Source organism: Phoca vitulina, unplaced genomic scaffold (genome assembly GCF_004348235.1).
Source record: "Phoca vitulina isolate PV1807 unplaced genomic scaffold, GSC_HSeal_1.0 scaffold21, whole genome shotgun sequence".
Lineage (NCBI taxonomy): Eukaryota > Metazoa > Chordata > Mammalia > Carnivora > Phocidae > Phoca > Phoca vitulina.
The window spans coordinates 29,602,217-29,628,052 of NW_022589724.1; the positions used below are offsets into that span (position 1 = coordinate 29,602,217).

The window sequence follows — 25,836 nt, forward strand, 5'->3', positions numbered from 1 at the left end:
TTTCCAGGAAGAAAAAAATTGCCTCTGGCTACTAAACCGAATTAGTAGTCACTGATGACCAATTATTTTAGCCCGCTGTGAACGGATAGCCGTACTAAAATCCGGTTTGTCAGACCCAAGGCTCCCTTCTCAAACACCTTTCAACAAATGTGTACCTGAAGTCCCTCAGAAGGTTCCTGCAGCTTCCTCTCTTCCGCCAACTTCTCCAGCTCCACAAAGTTTTAATGAGCAGCGAAGATGAAGATGGGTTGCCATGAAAGGGGCCCCCCTAATCCACAGAGCGCTCTTTGGCAGAGAGGAGCCGAGCCGGCAAATCAGAGCTGTCAGCCCTCATCCCCCGCACGTACAAAGTGTCAGCCTAATGTTTGCAAATGATAATTTCCATTTCCCTTGCTCGTCCCTGGTGCCTTCATCCGAGATCAACCCCTGGTCTGGGGTATCAATCGCGAAGCAGCGAAGATGGATTGGATTGAACTAATTTGAAGTTTCTTGCAGGCCTACCCCGAGTAGAGCTGATTTCATTTCATTTTATTCCCCATTTTCCGCTTTATTAGACTTAGTTTTGACATGGTTTTGTTGTTAGCGAAAACATCAGGGTGGTGAGGAACTTCTCCGAGAGGTTCCTGCCAGGTTATGGGCAAACAATTTGTCACTGACGGGCACTGCTCAGACACACTGGAAAGGGTGCGCAGAAATCCTCGAAACTGCGTGTGAGGGCCCGAGGCCCCCGGGATGGGGCCACCCGGGCTCAGGACCCATTGCCTTCTCTCCATAGAGGAAGCACCGTCGGACGGAAAACACAGCTTTACCATCCGGGCACAGAGCAGGACCAGCGGCGAGGCCACCCGGACAGGCCACTGCACAGCGACCACTGGATCTCTCGGACCTCCTTTGGGGTCGCTGAGCGCACAGCCCCACCGTGAGGAGGCAGACTCTTTAGAGCCAGGGAAACCTGCATGGGGTCCCCGGCTCTGGCACCTGCCTGCTCCGTGTCCCTGAGCAAACCCTGGGCAAGTTCCTTGCTTTATCTGAGCCTCAGTTTCCCCATGGGAAAGCGGGAATGTTGCCCTTCACTCTCGGAGTCATGAGGAATCAGTGGGACTGCAGCTGGAATGCTCGACAGCGGCTTAGTATAGTATGTGCTCATTAAAACAGGAGGTATTTCTGACCTGCTGTTAGTCTCCGATGCCCATCAGGCCAGTGCAGGGCTGGGAGGCACGGTGCCAGCCTGATGGGATGTTCATGCCCACCCCTCTGTGAGGAGTCCCCTTGCTTCACTCCCCCACCCCCACTACCCTCTGCTCATCCTCAAAGATCCATCAAAAGGCTCAGAGAGAACGTTCCTCCTCCCACGCCCTTGCTGAATTAAGTTCCTGCCTCCTAGCTCCCACGGCATCTCTACATTGGCGCTTAGGTCTGCAGAGGGGAGAGCTGCAGGTGGATGCACCCACAGGCTCCCCCACAAATGTCACACTCACCGGCTGTGTGGTCTTGGGCAAGACAGTGACCTTCCCTGGGCCTCGGATTTCCTGTCTTGGAATGAGAATATTAATGTCATGAGATTGAGCCCTGCATCCGGCTCTGCGCTCAGCATGGAGTCTGCTTATCCCTCTCCCTCTGTTCTTCTCCCCCACCCCCTGCTCTCTCTCTCAAATAAATAAATTTTTAAAAATCTTAAAAAAAAAATCTGTCTCTAGAGCTGTTGTCCTCAGGATTGAGGAAGCAGGCAAGAAGTGTACGCTGTGATAATTATCATTATTTTTGCTGCAGAGTGCAGAGTGCATGTCCCTGCGTCTCAGAGCACCCAGCCCATGGGGGGGGGGGTGCTGTTCATGCTCCTGGGAGGGTCAGATGGGTGAGCGGACAAACGAGTAAGTGGACGCAGGGCCGAGATCTCATTCATAGGATGTGTAGCCTTTCCTCCCCTGGAATGGCCTGGGTCCTCAAATCCTATGTCGCCGCGCCCATCCCAGCCTAATTCACCCACCCCCACCACCACAGCAAGAGTTGTGAAGTGTGGCCGTCACCATGCCTCATCCTCTCTCCTCCTGCTTGGAAACTATCCGTAGCTCCCTAGTACCTTCACCAACACCTTCCTCTCTTAGGGCTCCTGCCTTGGTCATTTTCTCCTCAACCCATCTTCTTAGTTTTTTCTCTTAAAACACCTTTATTGGAGTGTAATTTTTAGATGCTGAAATGGTTCGTGTGCAATTTGATGAGTTTTGACAGATTTATCCACCTTGGGGATGGGGGCACCTGGCGGGCTCAGCTGGTGGGGCGTCTAACTCCTGGTCTCAGGGTCGTGAGTTTGAGCCCCACGTTAGGTGTAAAGATTACTTTAAAAAAATTTAGATACTGGGGTATTCAATGAAAATACAGCACATTTCCATGACCCCCAAAGTCCCCAGAACCCCTTTGTGGACAGCCTCTTCCTGCCTCCAGGAGGACCCCCGCTGGGACCAAGCTCCCCAGCTCCGGGGTGGACCTGGTCCCATGCCTCCCACCTTCCTGGCCCAGGACCCCCTCCCCAGATGCTTGCGCATGGCCAGCCCCCTGATCCTCTCTGCTCTTTGGAGAGACTCCAAGCAGCCCCCACCCCCACATCCCAACCCTGTGCTCTGGGGACCCCTCCAATATCAGGTGGAAGCATAGACTTTTACAAGCCCTAATCACTTTTGAATGGTTTTAAAGATTCATAGCGAACGGGTCTGAGAGTCCAAGATTCCCCTGGCTGGGTGGGCTCTCAGAGGACCGCCCCCCCCCACACCAGCCAGAGGCCTCCTAGACTAAACATCCTCAGGGAGGGGCTGCCATCCTGTGCCACCTGTCCTGAGCGGGCCCTCTGTTCTCGGCTGCCCGTTTCGGGATCCAGGAGCCACTCCGACATGCTGGCTTTAATTACAGAGCATCCCCCATGAGAGAGAGAGAAAGGGACCCAAAGGCCTGGGGGCTTGCCCTCCGTGGCTGTCCCCTTTCCGCAGGACAGAAGGGCCACCCCGCCCCCATCACTAGGTTCCCCAAGGCAAAGCTAGTATCTTCCAAAGACCCCCTCTTGGGCATTGCAGTGAAGGAGGAGAGCTGTCCTCAGGGAGGGGGTTCTTACAGGGAGAGGGAGTGGGACTCTGGAGCCCCTCAGCCTTTTTACCCAGTGCAGGCTGGCTGTCCAGGCTGGGAGGGGCACAGAGAACAATCCAGCCTTGACCCCTGTTCCATGGAGCTTAGAGCCTGCTGGGACAGGTGGTTACTGAACTAGTTGTTGTAAAAAACGTCAAAAAGATCTTTATATAGCAGGGACAGCAAAGTCTCCTGCAGAGCTACAGGAGGCCTCAGGAGGGATGGTGGAGCGAGGTGGTTGGTGGTGGGGGCGTGAGCATCTCATCTAAGCTGAGACTGGAAGACGAAACAGGGGGGACCCGGGGGTGCGCTGGTCTGGGAGGAGGTGGGAGTGGGATGTGGTCCAGGAGATAGCACAGAGCCCCTAAAAATTGTGCTCCATGCCGCAAGGGCAATGAGAAGGCACCTGTGGGTGTTAAGAAAGACAGGGTCAGATGTGCATTGTTAAAAAACCCTCAGCTCCTGCGTGGACCAGGCGCTGTTACAGGGCCTGGTGAGACAGCAAGTGTCTGGGAAGGTCTGGGGTCCTATCTGAGAGTAGCCAGGCCCCTGGCTCTGGCCTCTGTCTGCAGTTGGCTCCCTGGCAGACTCCAAGCTCGGTGTAAATCGATTGGCATTCTCATGGCTGTAGCCCGAGGGCAAGAGTCCAGGCTTTGCTGGTGGAATGTGCTGTGTGACCCTGGATCAGCCATTTGACCTCTCTGGGCTTTGGCTTCCCCACCTCATTTAGTGAGGATAAATAATTAAGACCTTCTGTATGCACCCCTTCCAGCTTCTCAAAAGCAAGCTGCAGACAGGACAGCTGTAATTGTGACCACAGGGGATCCTCCGCCTGTGGCAAAAATCATTCATTTTGGGGTGGGAGAAAAATGCCTATTTTTTTTTATTATTATAAAGAATCGCATTTACTTCAAAAGAAAAAAAGCTGAATATGTTTTAAGGTAGCGGCAAAAAGTAGTTGCAGAAGAAAACAAGGAAATGGCTCCTAAAGATGCATCCTCGAAGGGTCTAGGACCTGGGAAAATGCTAATAAAACTCCTCAACAGCAACCACACAGGGCTGGGCTCTTGCCAGGCGCCTCCCCGGCCCTGAAGGCCTGGCCCACCCTCAGCTGCTTGTGGGGAGCTGCTGAGAGTTCTGGTCTGATGTTCTCAGGGGTGGGGGTTGGGGGGCTTGGATCCGCCACCCCCATTACTGGCTGTGTGACCCCAGCTGGGCCACATGAACTCTCAGGCTTGGAATTCCCTCCCTCCCTTCCCTCCTTCCCTCCCTTCTTTCTTTTTTTTTTTTAAACATTTTATTTATTTGACAGAGAGAAACACAGCAAGAGAGGGAACACAAGCAGGGGGAGTGGGAGAGGGGGAAGCAGGCTTCCCGCTGAGCAGGGAGCCCGATGTGGGACTTGATCCCAGGACCCTGGGATCATGACCTCAGCCGAAGGCAGACGCTTAACGACTGAGCCACCCAGGTGCCTTCTTCCCTCCTTCCTTCCCTCCTTCCTTCCTTCCTTCCTTCCTTCCTCCCTCCCTCCCTCCTTCCCTTCCTTCCTTCCTTGTTTTTTGTTTTATTCATTGCAAAACAGTCCTATAACCAGTAAACAGACGGGAGGGGAAGGGTCCTCTTGCCCCACGCCCTGTGCTTGCCCACATCCCGTCTGCCATCATCGGCAGATTCTTTCCAGCCTTTATCCACCCGTCCACACCTGTGTGGATGCAGGTGTATGCATATGCGTATGGCTCTTTCTCCCCTGGACTTGTGTTTTCACACTTTACAGAGGTCTCAGAGATCTTTCTGGGTCATTACATGTATGGCCACTCCATTCTTTTTGGCAACTATATAATATTTCCTACTAAAGACACCATCACTTTTATAAATGTGACCGGCACAGCGAACAAGTGGGAGCCACAGGGGAATTCTAGAACATCCCATGCTCTGTTCACACCTGCTCTGAGGGTCAGCTTCTTACCCTGGTGAAATCTCAGATGCCCTCGGCCTTTAGGCTCACATCCAGTACAAGACATTCCCGTGTGCTAGTTAAGATGTCCAACCGAGTGTAAGAATCAAAACTTCCAGCTTCACTGGGAGAAGTTTCTTTCCCCCGTGGCTGGAAGCTCGGTGGGAAGGGGCTGGGATTGAGTTGCCCTGAGTGACCTGCTTCACCTCCTCCTAGGCTCGGGGGCAGGTGGAGGGCTGACAGCAGGGTCCCAGTTAATGTGGGATGATAATGATTTGGGAAGCTTTCGGGGTGCCTGGGTAGCTCAGATGGTTAAGCGTCTGCCTTCGGCTCAGGTCATGATCCCAGGGTCCTGGGATCGAGCCCACATCGGGCTCTCTGCTCAGCGGGGAGTCTGCTTCTCCCTCTCTCTGCCCTTTCCCACTGTGCTCTCTCTCTCTCTCAAATGAATAAACAAAATCTTTAAAAACAAGTATAAGAAAATGATTTGGGAAGCTTTCTTAAGAACAATCTGGAAGGCCCTGGAATACTATCCAAGGCGAGGTTGTGAGAGCTGATGTGTAGGATCCCCAGGCCCAGTGCTCAAGGCTCTGTTAACGTTTTACGCGCTTCAATCAACTTTGAGCTTCTATATTGTCCTAGACCAATCACCCATTTTGTTTGGGTTTTCATGTGCATTAGCATAAACTTATAGATACCATCCTCTTATAATTAAAATAAGATCTTACTTGCACTTGAGGGCAGCTCCAGATTTGTCCAACTTGGAACATATTCAAGTTTGGGGCCCCTTTTGAGGAAAAAAAATTCAAAATCATGAATACAAATTTAGGCTCAAAACTTAACTCCTCATTAGACCAAGAAAAGAAAAGAGAACAAATTACAAAGTTAAGTAAGCTGACAAATACCACAAACCACAAATTACAGAAAAATCAGACTTGAAAAAATTAATTGCTGGACAAGCCCTATCTTCATCTCTCCCCTACATTTTGGGGCCCTGTATTCTGTTTACCTCTTTGCATGGCAGGAATTTTATGGTACTTTCCCATAAAGGAGGAAGGAAGCTGCTCCAGCCTCTCCTCTAACATGCTCGATTGCATTTTAAACAATATTGTACTTTGAAATAATGCTGGATTCACAGGAAGTTGTAGAGATGGTATAGAGAGATCCTGTACACTCTTCATGCAGCTTTCCCCAAAGATAAAATCCTATATAACTACATGCAATGTCAAAACTAAAAACGTGGCGTTGGTACAACACACAGACTTCATCGCTTTGACATGCGCTCGTGTGTGTGTGTGTGTGTAGATCTGTGTGGTACAATCAAGATACAGGACTGTTCCATCACCTCAAAGACCTCCCTCATGCTACCCCACAGTGACTCCGCTCCCCACCATTCCCTAATCCCTGGAAAGTTCCACAATGTGATGTGCATGAAATCACAGAGTAGGTGACCTTTCGAAATTGTCATTTCCGCTCGGCGCGATGACCTTGAGATCCATCCAAGTTGTGTGTTCCAATAGCCTGATCCTTCTTTCCGCTGAGCAGTGTTCCATAGTACCGACGGACCCCGGTTTGTTTATCCATTCATCCACTGGAGGATATTTTGGTTGTATAACAAATATCAATTATCTATAACAAATAAAGCTGCTATAAACATTTGTGTACAGGTTTTTGTATACATGTAAGCTCCCATTTCTCTGGAATAAATGCTCAGGAGTACAGCTGCGGGCCATACGGTAAGTGTACGTTTAGGGTTTTTTGTTTGTTTTTGTTTTAAGATTTTATTTTTAAGTCATCTCTACACCCAACGTGGGGCTCGAACTCATGACCCTGAGATCAAGAGTTGCATGCTCCACCGACTGAGGCTTCAGGCATCCTGTATGTTTAGATTTTTAAGAAACTGTCAACCTGTTTTCCAGAGTGCCTATACTACTTCTCGTTCCCACCAGCAATGTGGGGGGGAGGGGGGCTTGGTTTCTCTGCATCCTTGCCCGCATTTGCGGTTTCTCATTTCTGCACAAATAGGTGTGTAGTGGAATGTCATCAGGGTCTTAATTTGTATGTCTCTGAGGGCAGGGATGTGGACGATTTTCTCCTGTCCTTATTGGTCAGCCGTACTCCCTCCGATGAAATGCCTCTTTGTGTCTTTCTAACTGGTTTGCTTTCCACGTTGAGTTTGAGAGTTCTCCACATGTTCTAGAGAGGAGCGCTTGGCCAGATGTGTGGTTTGCAGGGACCTCCTCCCAGTCTGGGTAGCTGGTCTTTTCATCTTCTTGAGAGGACCTTCCACAGAGCAAAAGTTCTTCATTTTGAAGAAGTCCGATTTATCACTTCTGTTTTCTCTTACGGGTCATGCTTTTGATGCCAAGTCTCAGAAGTCAGCACCAAGCCAGGCCTGAGTTCCTAAAGATTTCCTCCTGCGTTTTTTGGGGAACTTTAATCGGTTTACCTTCACATCAAAATCCATGATCCATTTTGAGTTCATTCTTGTGGAAGGTCTGCGACTCCGGTCGAGAGCTATTTTGTGGGGTTTTGCCCACTATGTCCAATCATTTCCACGCCATCTGTTGAGAAGACTGTCCTTCGTCCATCGAGCGGCAGCGTCCATCAACTTACGGCCTTTATTATACCTTCTACATAGCCTAACGTACAATACCCTGAATTATGAAAAAGTGTATCTCCCAGAACTTTGCCTGGTCTTTCTTTCTCTGATTTGCCTTCCCTCTTTCTCAACAACACGTAATTGCTGAGAGCAACACTGTGCCGCTCACAGGAACCATTCCTGCCCTGGTGGTGTTGGCATCCAGTGGCCGAGGTCGGTGACAAACCAGAGAACCAATGACCCGGAGCACTTGTGCGTGGGCAGGCACCTGGCGGGGGGGGCGGCCGAGGATGGGCTGTCGGGCAGGCTGGCTGAGGAGGCGGCCCCACGGCTGAGACCGGGAGAAGCCGAGAGTAAGCCAGGTGGGGGCCCATGGCCCGGAGTCTAGGCTTAGGGTTAAAACAGGAAAGGGTGATGTGATCCGATTTGTGTCCTGACAAGCCTCCCCACCTTTTTATCCAAGTTAATGAGCCAGAGCACAAATGGGCAGAATCTGCTGGATCTCCCTCAGCCAGCCGGGCTGGGGCCGTGACCCCCAAGGTTTCTCAGCTGTTCTCCCGCCCCGAGCCCCTCCCTGCCTGTCTCCAGGTAATAACCACTGGCCGTACAGGACACAAAGCCGGTCGGCCCAGGCTGTAGGGGGGCCTCAAAGGGAGGCTCTTGGTGATGCCTGCAGTGGGGGCTGCTGGGAAGACCGCTCTTCTGTTGTGAACGGCCTCTGGGGGGAGATACTGTGAGGTTACGCATCTCATGTCATTAGAAAGCATGGCCATAAATTAGGCTGCTCAGAAGCATGGGGCGTGTAATAATTAAGCAATAAAAGTCACCACAGGGGTAAAGGAACCAGAAAACAAAGAGCCACTGTTTGTAGCCGCCCGGCAGGCTGCTCTGTAAAGTGGCATTTCAGAGCCCCTGAGGCTTTGCTCAAATAGAGTCCCTGCTCAGCCCAGTCCCACGAAAGTCTGCATACTGGGGAGTCAGACTACACCAGGAGAATGGATGGGGTGCAGGGCGCAGGTAAAGGGGCAACAGGGAAGGGAGAGGCATGGGGCGAAGTGACAGGTGACACTTGGCTCCACCCAGTAGTTGCTACATAGAGACCACACGGTCAGAAGCTGCACATTTTCAAGAGAGTCTGGAAAGTTGGTTTTTAATGTAAAATTTCCCAACTTTTAACTGTTGATGACAATCTCAAAGTCTGTTAAGACTGCTGTGCAGGCCAAATCGAACACAAAGCCAGAGGGGCGCCTGGGTGGCTCAGGCAGTTAAATATCTGCCTCTTGGTTTCGGCTCAGGTCTTGATCTCAGGGAGATTGAGCCCATTGTTGGGTTCCACACTGGATGTGGAGCCTACTTAAAATTCTCTCTCTCCGGGACACCTGGGTGGCTCAGTTGGTTAAGCATCTGCCTTTGGCTCATGTCATGATCCCAGGGTCCTGGGATCGAGTCCCGCATTGGGCTCCTTGCTCAGTAAGGAGCCTGCTTCTCCCTCTGCCCCTCCCCCTGTTTGTGCTCTCACTCTCTCTGACAAATAAATAAAATCTTTAAAAAAAATAAAATAAATAAAAATTGAAAAAATATTCTCTCTCTCCCTGTCCCTCTGCCCCTCCCCCTCTAAAAAAAACCAAAAACACACAAAGCTAGAGAGGCTCAAGGTTTGTCTCAGGATGGGGGGGGGGGTGTCTCTTCTTAATACTTCCATTTCTGCACTCCCCAGTCGTGAGATAAGGTCACTGGGAAGAATGGAACCTTCCCTGGGGTGCTTGCATTTCCAGAAAAGCAATGAGAAAAGCCGTGGATCCTCCCCCTGAGACACCTGCTCAGAAGGTACTGTCCACAACTCTTGGGACTTCGGAGGCTAAGACCTCTGGGGCTAGGTCTTAAGCCCCAAAGTGTGGGGTCCTGGGCCACAACACCTGTGACCTCTCCAGACCCACTGAACGAGAATGTACCTGTAACGAGATCCCCCGGTGACCCACGCGCACATGCCAGGTTGCAAAATGCTGCTCTGTGGTTCCTTCAGCTGTGAGACCCTGATTTCTAGTCTCGGGACCTACTCTAGACGTCATCCAGAGGGCGGTTTCTACTGGTGTTTCCCCTAGGTGGGCTGAGGAACCCCTGTGTGTTAGCTCCCGGGCTCCCCGTCACAAACTACCATGCACTTGTTGGCTTAAAGCAACAGACGCATATTCTCTCACGGTTCTGGAGGCCAGAATTTTGCAAGGTGGGGGTAGGGTCGTGCTCCCTCTGGAGGCTTTAGTGGAGAAACCCGCCCCGCCTCTTCCAGCCTCCGGTGGCCCCAGGTATGCTTGGCTTGCGGCCCCATCACTGTGCTGTCATCTTTTGTCCCCCCGCCCGCACCTCCTCCTCTTCCCCCTGTGTCTCTCTTTGCTGTATGTCCTCGTATGAGGACCCTTGTCTTTGGACAAGTGCAAAAAGCATTTGCATAGTTATTAATCCCATCTCAAGATCCTTAACTGGACTACCTCTGCAAAAGCCCTTTTTCCAAATAAAGTCATATCCACAGGTTCTAGGGATGAGGATGGAAACACCACTTGGAGGGCTTACCCTTCAACCCACACACCCTGTGTCAGAACTATATTTGCTGAAAATGTGATTTCTTGGGCCCCCGTCCCACTTCCTAACTCAGAACCTCTGGGGTTCTTATGCACCAAAAAAATCTGAGGCTCTCTGGCCCAGGGAAATGAGGAAATAATCAGCTCAGACGTGAGAGGCAGAAAAGCTGGCTAGGATTGCTCACCATCAAAAGGAAGGTCAGAAAGACATGACGGGGGAAAACAATGAGCCTGATTCACAGTTTCTTCTTCTTTTTCTCTTTTTGCTTAGGATGAAAAATTTTAAACATGCACGAAAGTATCGCAGACACTATAGTACGTGCCCGTGACCAACCCCCACCACACAGCTCCAACCATTATCGATATGCCCTGCCGTCCGTTTTCACTTTACTGTATTTTATTATTTGCGGAAGTTCCTTTTTAAAGCAAATTGTAAACAACCAATTATTCCACCCACAAGCCCTTCTATATGCATCTCCAACAGAAACACTTAAATAACTTCCAAACCTCAGCTAGTGTTCACTTGGCCCCGGTTGCCCCAAAACATACCTCCCCACTGATGGTCTGCTTGACTCGGGATCCGAACGAGGTCCGCAGACTGCACCTGGTGGGTGCGTTTCTTAGGTCACTGTAATCTACCCCACTGCCTCCTCCTCCCTTCCACGGTCCTTTGTTTGCTGAGGTGCTCGAGCCACTTGTCCTGCAGAACGTCCCACGCTTGGGACTCGGGACTCGGCACGGGGCACTCGGCATCATCACGGGGGTGCGTAGCACGCTCCCCACGCCGTGCGCTTCCTGCGAGGCGTGGCAGGCAGGCCGACAGCTGTGTATCTGGTGCGGCGGCCCCGGCCACAGGTGGTTACTGAGCCCTTGCAACGCGGCTGGTGCCACTGAGGAGCTGAATCTACCTTCGTATTTAATTTTGACTAATTTAAATTCAAATTTCTGTTTTTTTAAAGATTTTATTTATTTATTTGTCAGAGAGCGTGCACAAGCAGGGGGAGCAGCAGGCAGAGGGAGAAGCAGACTCCCCGCCGAGCAGGGAGCCCCATGCGGGGCTCGATCCCAGGACCCCGGGATCATGACCTGAGCCGACGGCAGACGCTTAACGACTAAGCCACCCAGGGGTCCCAAATTCAAATTTCAAAACTGAATCTTTCGAACACCCCATGAATATTTTAAAAGGATTATATGTTGGTGTGTTAATATTTTGGCTAGATTAGGTCAATAAAATACATTGGTAATGAGAGGGATAAAATATATGAGTAAAATTAATTCTGCTTGTTCCTTTATCACGTTGCTCCTGGAAAAGTCCTCGTTACAAGGTGACTTGTGTTGTATTTTGATTTGACGGTGCTTGTCTAGAAATCTGATGACTGTCAGGGTACTTTGGTTTCTTTTCCCAAAGAATTTTGGGTGGATGGTACTGCGTACCTCCCACTATATATCACAGATGTCTGCTTGTCATTCTCAGAAATGGTAAGATCGATTGTGTGGGTAAATTGTGTGTTGTGTATATATTTTCCCACAATAAAGAAATGGGTCATTTGGTTCAGCTGCTGCAGCCTGCCCCACGCATTGTAGAGTCTCCACCGAATGGCCTTAGCAGCCACTGATGATTATTATTACCTCCACCTGTTCTTTGGCTGGGAGCGGCACCCCGGTGATTCCCGCGCCCCCTTGGCTCCATCATTCCCTCCTGCAATCATTAGCTCTGGTTCTTCCGTGAAGAACTTGCCCTTGTCACCTGTTACCTATTCGGCTACTCTGGGCAGGTCTCACTCGCCGCCCCCCCAAGGCTCTGGGATGGGGATAGGGATGGTACCCGTCTGACAGCGTTGCGAAGGGGTGGGGTGAACAAAATGCGCGGCACAGGGTATGCGCTCTCCCAGGCTGGAGACCCTTGTCAAGGAGAGCCAGAGTCAGAAACGAGAGGTGGCAATGATTTCACACAGTGCTACCGCACAAGGAGAAAGAGACTTAGTGCAGCACGGGGCCCCGTTATGAATACAGCACAGGTGGGGACTTACAGCCCGGGAGCAGGGGGTGAGGGTCAGGGAAGGACACATAAAGGGCAGGGCGATGCTCACTGAACTGACCCGATGGGATTCTGGGTAAAGGCAGGCCAAGGTGATCAGATACTGATACCGACGGGGGGTGGGATGGGGGATTGACTTCACAGATTCTTTGTGAAGACTGGCTTCAGCAGACCAAGGGCAAGGCCCAAGGCCCAAGGGCAAGGTCTAGTTGAAAAGAGGGCTCCAACAAGCCTGTCTATAGTCCGCTTTTTGGCGGGGGGGGGCGGGGGGGAGGCTTTGTCACCATCTCCCAGAGCACAGTCCTGAGGGTCAGGTGGGCATCCTCGGTCAGAATGGGGCGGCCTTCCAAGGCCTCAAGCCTCTCTGCGCTTCCTCCCCGCAGGCCTTCCACCCCTTTCTTTGACCTACTGCAGCATCGCTACCAGCAGCTTTGGGTGCAGGAGCAGAAGGCCACCCAGAAAGCCATTAAACTGGAGAAAAAGCACAAGGTAAATGCATCCCCCACTCCAGAGTGGCCCCCATTTGGAATGGGAGTGGAGGGAGGGGCTGGCCTGGCAAAGCTGTGAGACTGACATTTGTGCACGTTTGTCACAAATGGGGAGGGGCGAGGCTGGGGGTGGCAACCAAGCTGCTAGGTGCTGTGCTAAAAGGGTCTTGGTGATGATCACACACAACCCCTGCTCAAGCCTGAGAGTGGAAGATTCTGGCCCGGCCCTGTGTACCTCTGACGCAGGAGCAGAACCCGGTGTCCCAGCTCCTACCCGGGGACTCCTTCCACCAAACCTCCACGACTCCGCCCATCCAGAAATCTGATTTTCAACTGACCTGACCCGGCCGGGACAGAAATATGCCCTGTACTAAAGAAAAGGCTAATAAAGCAGGATGCCATAAAGAACACATTTTGTTATACTTTAGGAATACATTTTCTTTTCAAACTGATGAATAGGCCACATGCTAAACCCATCCTGTACATCATACACATCGTTTCGTTTATGTCTGACAAAAGCCCCCAAGGGGGGCATTATTCCTATTTCCTGGGCATGGAAACTGAGCCTCAGAGAGGCGGTGCCCGCACAGGGAAATTGAGGCTGAGGACAGAACCACGTCCCCACGCTGCCAGTTGCTAACGGTGTGAGCTGCAGTCGATCCAGACTGATGTGCACCTAGTGCCACACGGATTTCACTAGAAGCACGATCTTCGCGTGTCTGGTTGGTGCAGCAATCCAGCCAGTGTTCTCCCTCTGCCTTGCTCCGGGCAGGGAGCTGGGCTGAGCGTGCACCCGTGTTCCCGCATTCCGTCTCCTGAGCACACCATGAGGCGGGGATCTCATCAGGTTGTCTCGGTTATTTCATTTTCATGTGGGCAAACGTAGGCACAGAGGGATTAAGCGACTGGCTAAAGGCGTCAGAGCCAGGCCCGGACTCGGGGGGTGTGTGTGTAGCCCCAGAGTCTTGGCTCTTCTTGATGGCAAGGTCCCACCCCTGCTAATTATGGGAAAGCCTGGAGTTCAGCAACAGGGCAAAGATGTTCTAGAGCCAAACTGGGGAGCCGAAGAGTTTTACCGAGGATCCTGGCGCCTTCAGGACAGGCCGGGAGCGTCACTGAGGGGCAGGGGGCCCCTCCCACTGTCCTTGACGTTGGTAGAGAACGAGACACCAGCTCACTAAAAAGCAGAGTGCTGTAATAACATTTTAAAAGCAGCCCATGACTAGTTTATTCGTTAATGGCTCAAGAAAGAGTTGACTTATATGGTAACGACCAGTTTCAGAGGGAGCGCTGCCATTACAAACCGCTTTATAGCTCCAGTTTGGTCGTGTTTTTTAATTAGTGGCAATTTCACAGGGACTCAGAGTGTCGCAAATCCATGGAAAACCGAGCTCCCGGGGACACATCTTCTGACGTTAGAGACAACCGTGGCCAGTGCCCCTCCCTGTTTGGCAGAGCACCCCACTAATGGGAGTGGCTCCACTCCAAGCACTGGCTGGGAACTGGGGCCCGCTCCCCGGGTGTGACTCTGAGGGAGCCGCCACTTAGTTAGGGCCTCAGTTCCCTCACTGGGGAAAGAAAGGGTCAGAAAGGGCCCGCCGTGCCGTGCCTAGCGCATGGTAGGCGCTCAGAAAACACTTGTGGAACCAACCCCAGGGTTCTCTTCCTGTTCCAAGATTCTCTGTGGCTGTACATTGTCTAACAAACTGGGAGGAACACCCAGACGCACAAACACTGGGGCTGGGGCCTGGGGTTGATAAGATGGCTGGTCTGAAAGGTCAAGCTGCCACCATCCGAGGGGAAGCCTGTCTCTCCAGCCGCAAAGGATGTCCTGGGGTTTGGATGGTGGTGTCCTCAAATGGAAATTCTCGGCACAGCTTCCATGTAGTGAGTCCTCATCTTGGGCCCCTCCGCTCAGTGCTGAATTCAGCAAATCCTACGGTAACCAACCCCGTCTGTCAAGCATCGGCGACCCATTTCCAGCGGGGAGATCCATTTCCACTTAGGAAGGGGAAAGGGGGGTGCATGCATCCCTCCAACTCTGAAGGCAGGCGTGGTGACTCTCAGCTGGAGAGCATCTCTGGTTTGCAGATACTGTTCTAGAAGGCAGAGAAGACGCTGATCCAAAGGACCTACTGAAGGGGAGCGGGACATACAGGCTTCCAGTGATGGAATGCATAAGTCCCGGATAAAAGATTCCGCCCAGGGAATACAGTCAATGGTGCTGTAACAGGGTCGTATGGTGACAGATGGCATGTCGAATCGCTACGCTGTCCACCCGAAACTAACCTAACATTGCGGGTCAGCTATACTTCCATGAAAAAAAAGAAAGAAAAGAGAAAGTACACAACAAAACATATGACTATCACAAATTTTAGAGAAACAGAGCACACGAATAGGGCCCGTCCAGGACCTTAGTAGGGGCCATGTGCCACGAGGATCCCCAAAGCTCAAGCTGGATCAGATCACGGGAAAGTTACCTCTCTGTGAAGCAACCTGTGAGTTCTAGGGGCCAAACCAGAAACAGATCAACATGCTCGCAGCACGGGGTGGGGGGGGTCCCACGCCGGAGGCCACTGAGCAGTGGCCAGGGGAGCGAGTGCCGTGACATCAGCCTTGGAGAAGGGCCGGAGGCAGGAGGAACGTGACCCACGGGTCTGCAACACCAGGAAGCCCAACCCTCTGCCCTCGCCTCCCCTCATCATAGGTCGGGCTCCTCCGCGAGCCAGGAGACCACCTCACCTCTGCATTTCTCTGGCCCGCAGGTGATCCTGGGGAAGCTGTATGAGACCCGGAGCAGTCAGCTGAGAAAGTACAAGCCGCCAGTGAAGCTGGATGCCCTCTGGCATATGCCTCACTTCCAGAAGGTCGGTCTCGCCTCCAAATGCCCCTTCCCTCACCTAGGGTGGATGCCTCTCACTCTGCCCGTTCTTTACCTGTCCTCTAGACAGTGAAATGCTGTGGACTTCTAGCCACCGGTTGGCTGTTCAGAGGGGGGAACCGGGAGGTTTGGGGACAGCGGCTTCTGAGTGGGAGGGGAGCTGTGCCTGCCCAACTCGGGCCCAGCGAGCCTTTCTAGGGGGCCACAGGGACATGCCTGGCCCCAGGAAGACAGCTGGACAAAGCAATGTTCCTGGCCAGCCCAGCCCACCCGCAGTATTGAGTTAAACTGCAATTTGGACAATGAAGGGGACAGTGCCTTCCTGAGCCTAATGCAATCGAACAAGCTGCCGAGCTTCGAGGAGAAGCCTGCTTGCCCCCCGACGCGGCCCCTTGTGACCTGCCCAAGTGGCCTCTGTCAGCATATGTCAGTGACCATTCGCCCGCTGCCCGTCAGCCCGTACCACCCCGCACACGAACGTGACTGGGCGCCGAGCAGAAGGTGCCGGGAGTCCCTGCCCCTGTCGCTTTGTAGCTCCTCCAGCCTGGCTGCGTGGCTCTGCTCTGGTTTCTCAGTCTCCCCCAATATCCTGCCTTTTTAACCATATTCCTCCCCCTCACTCCTCTCTCCACAGCTTCCTTCCTGGCCCCTCCTTTGCTCTTTTAGCTCTGATTTTTCTCTCTGATTTTCCCTGGGATGTTGCCTGGGGAGGGACAGGGACCCAGAGCTCCGTGAGCATGAGATGCCCTCCACAACACTCAGTTCTGCAGTGTCACCCCCCACCCCCAGCCCCTTGGCTCTGATTTAGAATCTGCCCAGAGCTACTGAGGCAGGGGACAAAGGAGGGCTCAGGCGGTCTTGGGCCAGAGGAGCAAGGAAAGGGCCCTCACCCCAATCCCCACCCCGACTCTCCCCCATCAGGAGAGCATGTCTCCCACGCCGGTGTCCCCACGGTGCCTGGCCCAGAGTCGGACATGAACAAACCAGTTTCTATTTTCAAAAGAGGGGCTTTGACTCAGCTGTGCTGGGCTCTTCCATTCTAGATTGCTGTCACTGAAATACGGTCAGGAGCAACAGGAGGTAACCTGTAAATGCCACCCTTTGATTCGGTGCCAGGCACTGAGCTGAGTCATTTCCGCGTATTAGTGCACTTCATCTTCAGAGCGAGTATCCCCCCCACTGCTCCGTGGCACAGAGGGGAAGCAGAATTTGAGCTGTCCTCCCCCAGTGAGCGGGGTGGGGGGCTGGGAAGCCTGGCTCCTCTGACCGTTGGCCCCAACCTCCAACACACTACCCACTGTGCCACAGAAACGAGAAAGAATAAACATGCCAGCCCCAGGATTCACAGGGCACTTTTCGTCTTTTGGGGGATGTTCATGGGTTTCTGGAAGTTCCTCTGCAGGACTCTCAGAGCAAGGCTTGTCCCTGGGTGCCACCGTGGTCAGCCCAGCGGAGACCCTAACCCCCCAGAGTGATGCCTTTATGGATGCAACACTTGGTCCCCCCCTTTTGGGAAATACTACCAATGGGAAGTGTTTATTAGCTCTCACTGTGAGCCAAGCACTAGACATGCATTATTTCGTAGAAACGCTGTCCCCATTCAGCAGATGTGGAGCCTGAGGCTCTGCAGGCTGAAGGAACATGCCCTGTAAGAAAGGGTCCCGGATTCTGTCCAGGGCCGCGGAAGTCCAGGGCCTCCTGAGGATCCTTCCCTCACTTCTGGCTGCAACCCAGCAGGTGCCTCTTCAGCCCAGCAGGGCCCCTTTCTCCCTTTCAGAGTATGCATCCTCATTGCAATTAATTAGTTAATTGGGCAATTAGTTGTCCATCTTCCCCAGCAAAATGTGAGCCCCTAAGGACCATGCCTGTTGTGACCCCCACAGCATCCACAGAGCCCCGCACCCACTGAGTGGTCAGTGAAAGTCTGCAGGAAGAATGAATGAAGGAGGAGATGAATGAATGGATGACCAGTAGAGTACAGAAGAGTTAAAAGCCTTTCACAGACCCGCTGAAAGCCCCTTCCCAACCTGACCATCCTGGCGTCCCCCATCCTGGCAGCCCCGACCGGGTCCGGGGCCAGTGCGGCAGCGACGGTGGTGGCCGGGGGCTACGCAGCGTCCTGCACGGGGCCCCAAGAGGGTCTTTGTCTGTGCCTCATGTCTGTGCCCAGCCACCACCCCCCCTCCCCACCCCAGCCCCATTATAAAAGGGAAAAGCGCTTCCAAAAAAGTTGAACCTGTCACAGTGATGGATAACCTAAATGGACTCTCCCCGCTCGCGAACAGATGTCGACGCTGAACCCTGTCAGAAATAATTAAACACCTCTCACATGGAAAAGCAGCAGGCAGGGGCGCGGCGGCCTGCTCCTTGCGCTGGGTCAACGCGGAGCAAGCTGGCTCCCTGCACCTCGAGGGGGCTGCCCAGACCCTCCCCGGCCCGGCACCTCGCGGGGCGCTCAGCGGCGTCCTGGGCCCACCCGGGACCGCACCCGCGGGACCAGCCGCAGGGCTGCCTGGGCTTCCAGCGCCCATTCTGGTCTGTACCACCAGCCACTGCCCCGGATGCGTGGGGCCCAGAGAGAGGGTCATGTAGGTATGCCCTGCCACCAGTCAGCTAAGAGGCTCTCTGGGCCTCAGTTTCCTCATCTGAAAGTGAGGGTAGCACTGTTCTTAAGGGTCTCCTTCAACCGAAGGCTCACGATCCCAGGGTCACGGCTCAAGGTGGTGGACCCCAAACCCAGAGTGAACCGTCAGGGGAAACGGCTCAGACCCCTCCTCAGGCTCCCATTTTGGGGACGGGATGTGCACGCACCGCCTCCCATCCCTGAGTGGAGGGACCGCTGGGCTTGCAGCCGGTAGCCTCTGTGCCCAGCGGCACTTGGGCTCGTGCCCTTCACAGATGTGCCGGGGGCTGCGGGGAGGGAGGAGGGAACCCGCATTCCCTGAGTGCGCACCTGACTCAGGGGCAGCGGACCTGGGTCACATGGCGACCCTGCCTCTCCCTACCTGTCACATGGTTTTACCGGTCCACGTCCCTGTTCCGTCTTCTGAAAATGGGGCTAGCAGAAGGATTCGATGAGGACACACGTATACATTCAGCAGGGCACCTGGACTCTATTCAGGTGCCAACACATGGCATCTGCCCTGGGGATGGGCCTGGTGATCATTCCTTCATTCCCTCATTCATACACAAATCTCGTTCAGCATCTTTGTGCCAAGCCCTGCTCTCGGTGCCGACATCAGGCTGCTGTAGGGTCACTGGTGAGCGGCCAGGGTGCTTCTAACTGGGGACCCCCAGCCTGACTGTCCCCTTAACACACAGGGCTGGACAGCTAGACGGGGAAGTTTGGGGCAGCTCCACCCCCTGGTGTCCAGAAGCCTGAAATGCTGGGGAGACCCCAACCCTAGTTGGCAGCCGGAGCTGGGGCCGGGGGCAAGCTGCATAACCAAAGCCCCATCAACATCATCCTGGTACAGGCTGGCCCACCCGGCTCACCTGCTTTTTGCAGAACCCTGCTTGGGTTTTCCAGGCAGGGGCCAGAATCCAGGCTTGCCTGTTGGGAGGTGGGATTATTATTATTTTTTAAGATTTTATTTGACAGAGAGAGATACAGCGAGAGAGGAAACACAAGCAAGGGGAGTGGGAGAGGGAGAGGGAGAAGCAGGCTTCCTGCGGAGCAGGGAGCCCGGTGCAGGGCTCGATTCCAGGACCCTGGGATCATGACCTGAGCCTAAGGCAGACGCTTAACCATCTGAGCCACCCAGGCGCCCCTGGGAGGTGGGATTACTAATAGTGCCCACCTTCTGCTCTCAAAAGTGACCCAGTCTGAACTGTGCATCCTATGGCTGCCTGATATTAAGTCAAGAAAAATAGACGATTTATCCTTCTTTACAAAGATTGCCAGTGATACCAGCCCAAAGACAAATATCTGGGGGGAGTGGGTCCCACGTATTTATGGTGGCACCCCCACAATGGTGAAAGCCCGGACGTGCCAGTGAAGAGGCGTCTTCAGTACGAGCTGAGAGATCCTGAACTGACATTGCACAGACAAGATATAATCCTGTGAAATAGTATACAGCCACTGCAAATAATGACCTTAGGCTACTTACTGCCACGTTCCTAACCCACTGCTGGGGAAAGACCCCGTGCTGCGTGATGCCGTTGGGACAGAGGCGTCCACACATCTGCACAGGGACCCGTGCTCAGGGACAGACATCCAGAGGGAGGGGTCCTCAGGCAGCAGCAGCGGTGACCCCTGGAGTGGTGTGAGGCTGAGTTTTACTTTCTCTCATGCTCTTCTCTGCATTGTTTGAATTTTTACAGTGAGGATATGACTTTTACAAAACCAGTAAGGCTATTTTTTTTTTAATGTGTTTGAAGGGTAGGGACGCTACATCCTTCTTCGGGCGCTTGTCCCAGGACTCAAGGCCCTTCAGCCCAGGCCCTCCTGAACTCACAGGCCCTCCGGTGCTGCTCGCAACGCTTGGTTTCTCGCGCTGGGTTTCCATCAGGCGCGGAGATCAGAGGCCTGCGCTCTCCCAGCAGTGAAGACGGCCGGCTCCCTGAGTCTGGCTCTCTATGGCCAAGTCTGTGTTATAATTGGGGATCCCAAACCCATTTCAGAGGGAGGTTTGCCCAAGCATCTCGAGGTCACCCCTCACGCCGAACACTGCGCCTCTCCCCCGACAGACCTGTCTTCCCCAGGGCCGATACCCACTGACATTACATAGTCGTTCAGTCACTAAAGTATGAACAAATTGACTATATTTTCATTTGGCTTTTGGTTTCAGCCCCACTGCTTTAGAATAATGGCCCAAGCTATTAAGCTAACAGTTTGATTTACAAGCTCTTGTGCTCTGAATGCTGGGATCAGGCTCCTCTCTTTGTGGAAGACTAACCCTGCCTCAGGTCTCCTGGGCCCCTGACTCCCTAATAGAACCGGAGACGGCAGGAAAAAAAATCAGTAGTCAGCCAAGCAGTGACACCCAGAGATGCAGCTGATTAGTGAAAGCTGCTGAATCTAAGAAAAGGATTTTCTTTCCCACCTTTAAGCTCCCTTACAAATCATAGCCGGCTGGGAAGTTAACTCTCTGTTAAACCCCCAGAGCGGGCTTTGAGCCTGTCCACCCACTGCAGCCACCTCTCCAAAGGGCTCCAAAGGGCCAACGAACTAGAAGCCCTTCTCTGGACAGGTGTGTTCAGCCCCAAAGTCACTCCTTCCAGACACAGGAAGGACAGATGCCAGATCTGCTCCTCCCCGAGGTCCCTGCACAAGTGATGTATTTTAAGAATCCTGTCGCTCTGTCGTGTTGGAATAAGAATCATCCCATGTTGCCACGTCAGGCTCCAAGCGCCGGGATGGAATGTGTCACACGCGGAAACAGGGCACTAGGAAGAGTGATTCAGAGGATTCAGAGGTCCTGATGAAGTTGACATTTCTCCCCTAAATATGGATGCCCCCATTAGAAATCAGATCAGTATGCAGAAGAGCTGCCTCGCTGGAGAGATAAAAGCGGGGGCTTAATTGGTTTTACATAAACCGGCACCTTGGAGGGACAGAATGTTTAGGCACCTGCTCGTGAGGTGACATTGCTGTTCAATACTGGCAAGTCACAAAGAGCCAGAGCTGAAGCTCTGGGGATGGGAACAAGGGGAAGGGGGGGGCCGCAGGAGGTGGGGGACAGCAGTAAAGCTCCTGGTACGGCGGGACGAGTCTGGGTTCCCAGGTCACGGAGGGAGACGCCAGGCGTCTATGTTGGGGCCCAGAGAAGTGGGAGCTGGTGCTTCTAACTGGGGACCCCCAGCCTGACTGTCCCCTTAACACTTCGGTGCCTGGGAACTCTCTGTTCTCTACAGGAAGCTCTTCTCCCCGACCAGGAGGCAAAAACATCTCAAATTTTGTGTTGAGAATCAACCAGAAAATAGACAAGACAGCTTGTTTTGGCATCAGGTATAGATTTCTAACCTCTAGAGATAGCTAGAATCCCACCTTGAATTTGGGGGAGTCGGTGGGACTTTGGGGATCCCCAGTTTCTTCTTCTGGCTCTTCCCCAAGAGAACAGTTCTTGGTGATTTAAGGGAAACTCCTGGCTCGAGCAGGACTTGGGCCTAACCTCCGAGTGCCTCATTGCCACGTATCCCCATGCATCCGACTCTGTCACCGGGCACCCATGCTGTTCCCAGGTCAGGATCCAGAGCTGCCCAGCACGTGGCCAGCAGCAGGTTCCAGCTATACACAGGTTAGATGATTTGCTCAGGTACACTGAGCTTTGTCAAAAGTGCGGGCAAGGCGAACCTCGTGTCTCGGAGCCGCAAGCAATCAACACAGTGGACCCCCCCCCAGGATCCCTCAGTGTCCCTCAGAAATAGGGGCGTTTGCTGGCCTCTTCCTTCCTCTCCTCAGAGACGTCCTGGGAAATGATGCGTTAGATCACACACACAAGAATGTGGGCAGTGTGACCCCAGTCCAGTGGCTGGATGAGCAGAGGGAAGAGTGTCCAAGAAGTCCCCCGGGGGCAGCGTTCCTTCGCGAAGGCAGCAATGATAACAACACTCAGCACTCACACACCCAGAGCACCTCTTCGGTGCTTTGAGGAATAGTCCATTTTGTACCATCGCTCCCACTAGCCCTCTGTGGCTGAGAAGAGCCGTGCTGTGTCAGAGGGCAAGGGACTGTGCTGGGAGGCCTAAAACCATGTGCCCAGGTCCAGCGCTAACGACTAGCAGAGGGGAGGCGTGGGCCCTCTGACCGGCTGCCCCAGGCCGCGGGCCTTGGTGGAGCCGATAAATACTATGGACCTGAAACTGAGGTCAGGGGCCAGCTGGGGGCTAAATGCAGGACCCGTGAAGGAGAGTGAAGGGCGGTCAGGAACTGGGGTTTTATAGGTGTCCAGAGGGTCGTGGCCAGCCCTGCTCTGGCTGATTTAAGCCCTTGCAATAAACAAAACTTCCCACTGCCCTGAAAGCCTTTAGACCTTGATAAAACCCCTGAGCACCTTTTAAATTGCAATTTGGCCCCAAGGCCAAAAAGGAAAGAGGCCACTGATCGCAGGCCTGCTGCAGGAAAAGGCATGAGGCAGAGACGGAGCGGGCGGGAGGGCTGAGCCTGTGGGTTCGCCTGCCTGCCTTGTGCCGGCCTGTGCACCCGCACCCGTAAAGTGGGGACAGGACCAGAGGGCCAGTGCCGTCGTGCATGGGAAGCGCTTGGCGTGGGCCTGGCCAGGGGATGGTCATGGAGCAACAGAACCTCTGTGTTGGACGGGGCTTTGGCACCTGCTCCTACAGATGCACAGGTCTCCAGCTTGGAGGAGGGCTTTAAAATGCAGATTCCAGGGGCACCTTGGTGGGGCTCAGTCGGTTGAGCGTCTGGCTCTTGATTTCGGCTCAGGTCATGATCTCAGGGTCGTGAGATCGGGCCTCGTGATGGGCTCTGAGCTGAGTGTGGAGTCTGCTTGGGATTCTCTCTCTCCCTCTGCCCCTCCCCCAACTCTGCTCACACTCTCTCTCTCTAAAAAAATATGCAGATTCCAGGGCCCACCCCAGGATCCATTCTAGTGGGTCTGGGGTAGCCTCCAAGCCTGCATTTTCTTTCTTTAAGATTTATTTATTTATTTATTTATTTATTTAACAGAGAGAGAACGAGAGAACACAAGCAGGGGGAGTGGCAGAGGGAGAGGGAGAAGCAGGCTCCCTGCTGGGCAGGGAGCCCGACGCAGAGCTTGATCCCAGGACCCCGGGGATCGTGACCTGAGCCAAAGACAGATGCTCAACCGACTGAGCCACCCAGGTGCCCCCAAGCCTGCATCTTCAGCAAGCAGCTCCTGGAGCTCCCTGGTCAATGTCACGTGCTCTGCACAGGGATGTTTAAAACATGTATCTACCATGGCATGTGGGTGCACCTCCGTATGTTTGCTCTGAAGCATGCTGGGGCCTTCCAACGGAAACATGCCTGCGAGAGGCAGGCTCTCATCGGTTAAACAGCCCGGAGGATTATGAACTTCCGTCTTAATCGGCTCAGGCTGCTGTAACAGAATACTGTAGACTGGGTGGCTTACGTAGAGGCGTCGATTTCTTAGTTCTGATGGCTGTGCGCCTGAGATCAGGGCGGCTGCAGGGTGCGGTTCTGGTGAGACTCTCCCTGGTTGCAGGAGGCACCTTCCCGCCATGTCCTCACACGGCACGGAGAGAGAGAAAGCCAGCTCTGCGGTGCCTCTTCTTCTAAGGGCACTAATCCCTACGTGGAGGGCGCCCTCGTGACCTTGTCTGAACCCAGTTACTCCCTAAGGCCCCACCCCAAATGCCATCACATTGGGGGCAGGGCTTCAATGCAGGAACGTTCAGGGGACACAGTATGGTGCACAGCCACTTCTTTCTCACGTTTAGCCAAAATCTGCCTCCTTTCACAGAATCACCTGCCCCCCTTTTAAGTGACAGCCCTGCAAAGACTGTCTCTGTATGGATGCCTAGATTCTTGATGGTTCCTCTGGGTACAGAGCTCTGAATGTCAGAGGTGGGGGACTATGTGGCAGTGACAGTGGACTGCCCAGGTGCCATGATCTCTGCCACCCGGTGTTGTATCCCTACCTTTATCCACAGTCATAGAACATCTGTCATCTTGGGGCGCCTGGGTGGCTCAGTCAGTTAGGTGTCTGGCTCTTGGTTTCGGCTCAGGTCATGATCTCAGGGTCATGAGACTGAGTCCCACGTCGGGCTTTGTGCTCAGCTCAATCTGCTTCAGATCCTCTCTCCCTCTCCCCTCTGCTTCTCCCCCTGCTTGCACTCTCTCTCTCAAATAAATAAACAAATAAATAAAACCTTTTAAAAAAAGATTTGTCAGCTTGAACTGCCTTTCTATATATTGTGAGACTGCGGTCAGTGTCACTTGAATCATTTAATATAAGAAATCAATGTAAATTCATCCAACTTCCCCTCTGTCTACCCACTCATCAGTCTGTTCATCTATCCATCCATCCGTCTGTCCACCTATCCATCCATCTGTCCATCCATCCGTCCATCCATCCATCCATCCATCCGTCTGTTCATCCATCTGCCCATTCATCCATTTGTCCATCCATCCATCCATCCTTCCATCCATCCATCCATCCATCCTTCCATCCATCCATCCATCCATCCATCCACCTAGCCATCTAGCCAAGATTTGTTTTAGTGTCTACGGAGTACCCCTAGCAGTCGAGTAACCCCAAGACCTTTGAAGTCTCCTGTCTGTCACTCTTTCCCCAGAACAGCGTCCAGAATATGGCATAACGTCCTTGTTGTCTAGCTGAGGACACTTAACTCCATTCCTATTTCTGACTTGACAAGGTCAGTCCCGTCAACCACAGAAAGGTTCCGTTTCTTCTTATGAGTTACCCCCCCAAATTCTTCCTGCTCGTTATTTCAGTAAGGAAAAAGGGGAAAGACATCAAACCTCATCATGAGCACCCCAACCCAATGGGCCATGGACACCAAACATCTGAGTGTGTTCCCCGCTTCCCTGGCAGAAGCACAGTTGTTCAACAGCCAGTATGAATAAGCGGTAAGGCACTGCTGGGTACCGTGTGGACGGCTCAGCAAAGGACTTAATTTGCAACCAAGCACAAAATCAAAGACTCTGTCAACCGAGGAACCGAGCGCCCGGATAACCACCTTGCACTACCTGAGAAAGCACTGTCAGGTAAATTTCCAGAGAAAGTAATTAAGGAATCCCCATTGTCTAAAACCAGCAGCAAAATTTGGAGCTCTGGAATTTGATGCTCGCTGGGGATCTGGTGTCTCCTCCCACCCTGCTCCTTCATCAAAATGAACAGCGGAGGTTTATGAGGGGATCGGCTGGTGTGTCTCCCCCTCGCTCTCCCAAAGACGCCCCTCCAGCACCTTGTGCTCCTGCAAGCCTTGTCTTGTTGGACGAGCAGTAGGCAGCAAATGAGGTCACTGCTTGTGGGACGGGGGTGAGATTACTATACAAATCTGTAGACCTCTCTGAGATCTGCGAGCGCCAATTAATATTTATCAAGTACCCATGGTGTTCGTGATACCAAGCATCAACATGCAGAACATATAGTCCCTGGCACCAGGGAGTCTACACTCGCATTCAAAAGCTACACACAGATAGATGCTCCATGTGCTTGGGGGCCCCCACCCTGGTGGGAGAGCCCGCTGTGAGCCTGCGTTAATATTTATAGCA

At 53.1% G+C, this 25,836-nt stretch overlaps 1 protein-coding gene across 2 annotated transcripts in view; it reads left to right on the forward strand.

The window, feature by feature from the left end:
* CFAP77 (cilia and flagella associated protein 77) overlaps positions 1-25,836 on the forward strand; it is a 126,810-nt gene that overhangs the window by 87,598 nt on the left and 13,376 nt on the right. For both annotated transcript variants that reach the window (XM_032418267.1, XM_032418268.1), the window contains 2 exons: positions 12,668-12,773; positions 15,538-15,639. In XM_032418267.1, the coding sequence (XP_032274158.1) occupies positions 12,668-12,773; positions 15,538-15,639 (208 nt within the window). The remainder of the gene's footprint in view (positions 1-12,667; positions 12,774-15,537; positions 15,640-25,836) is intronic.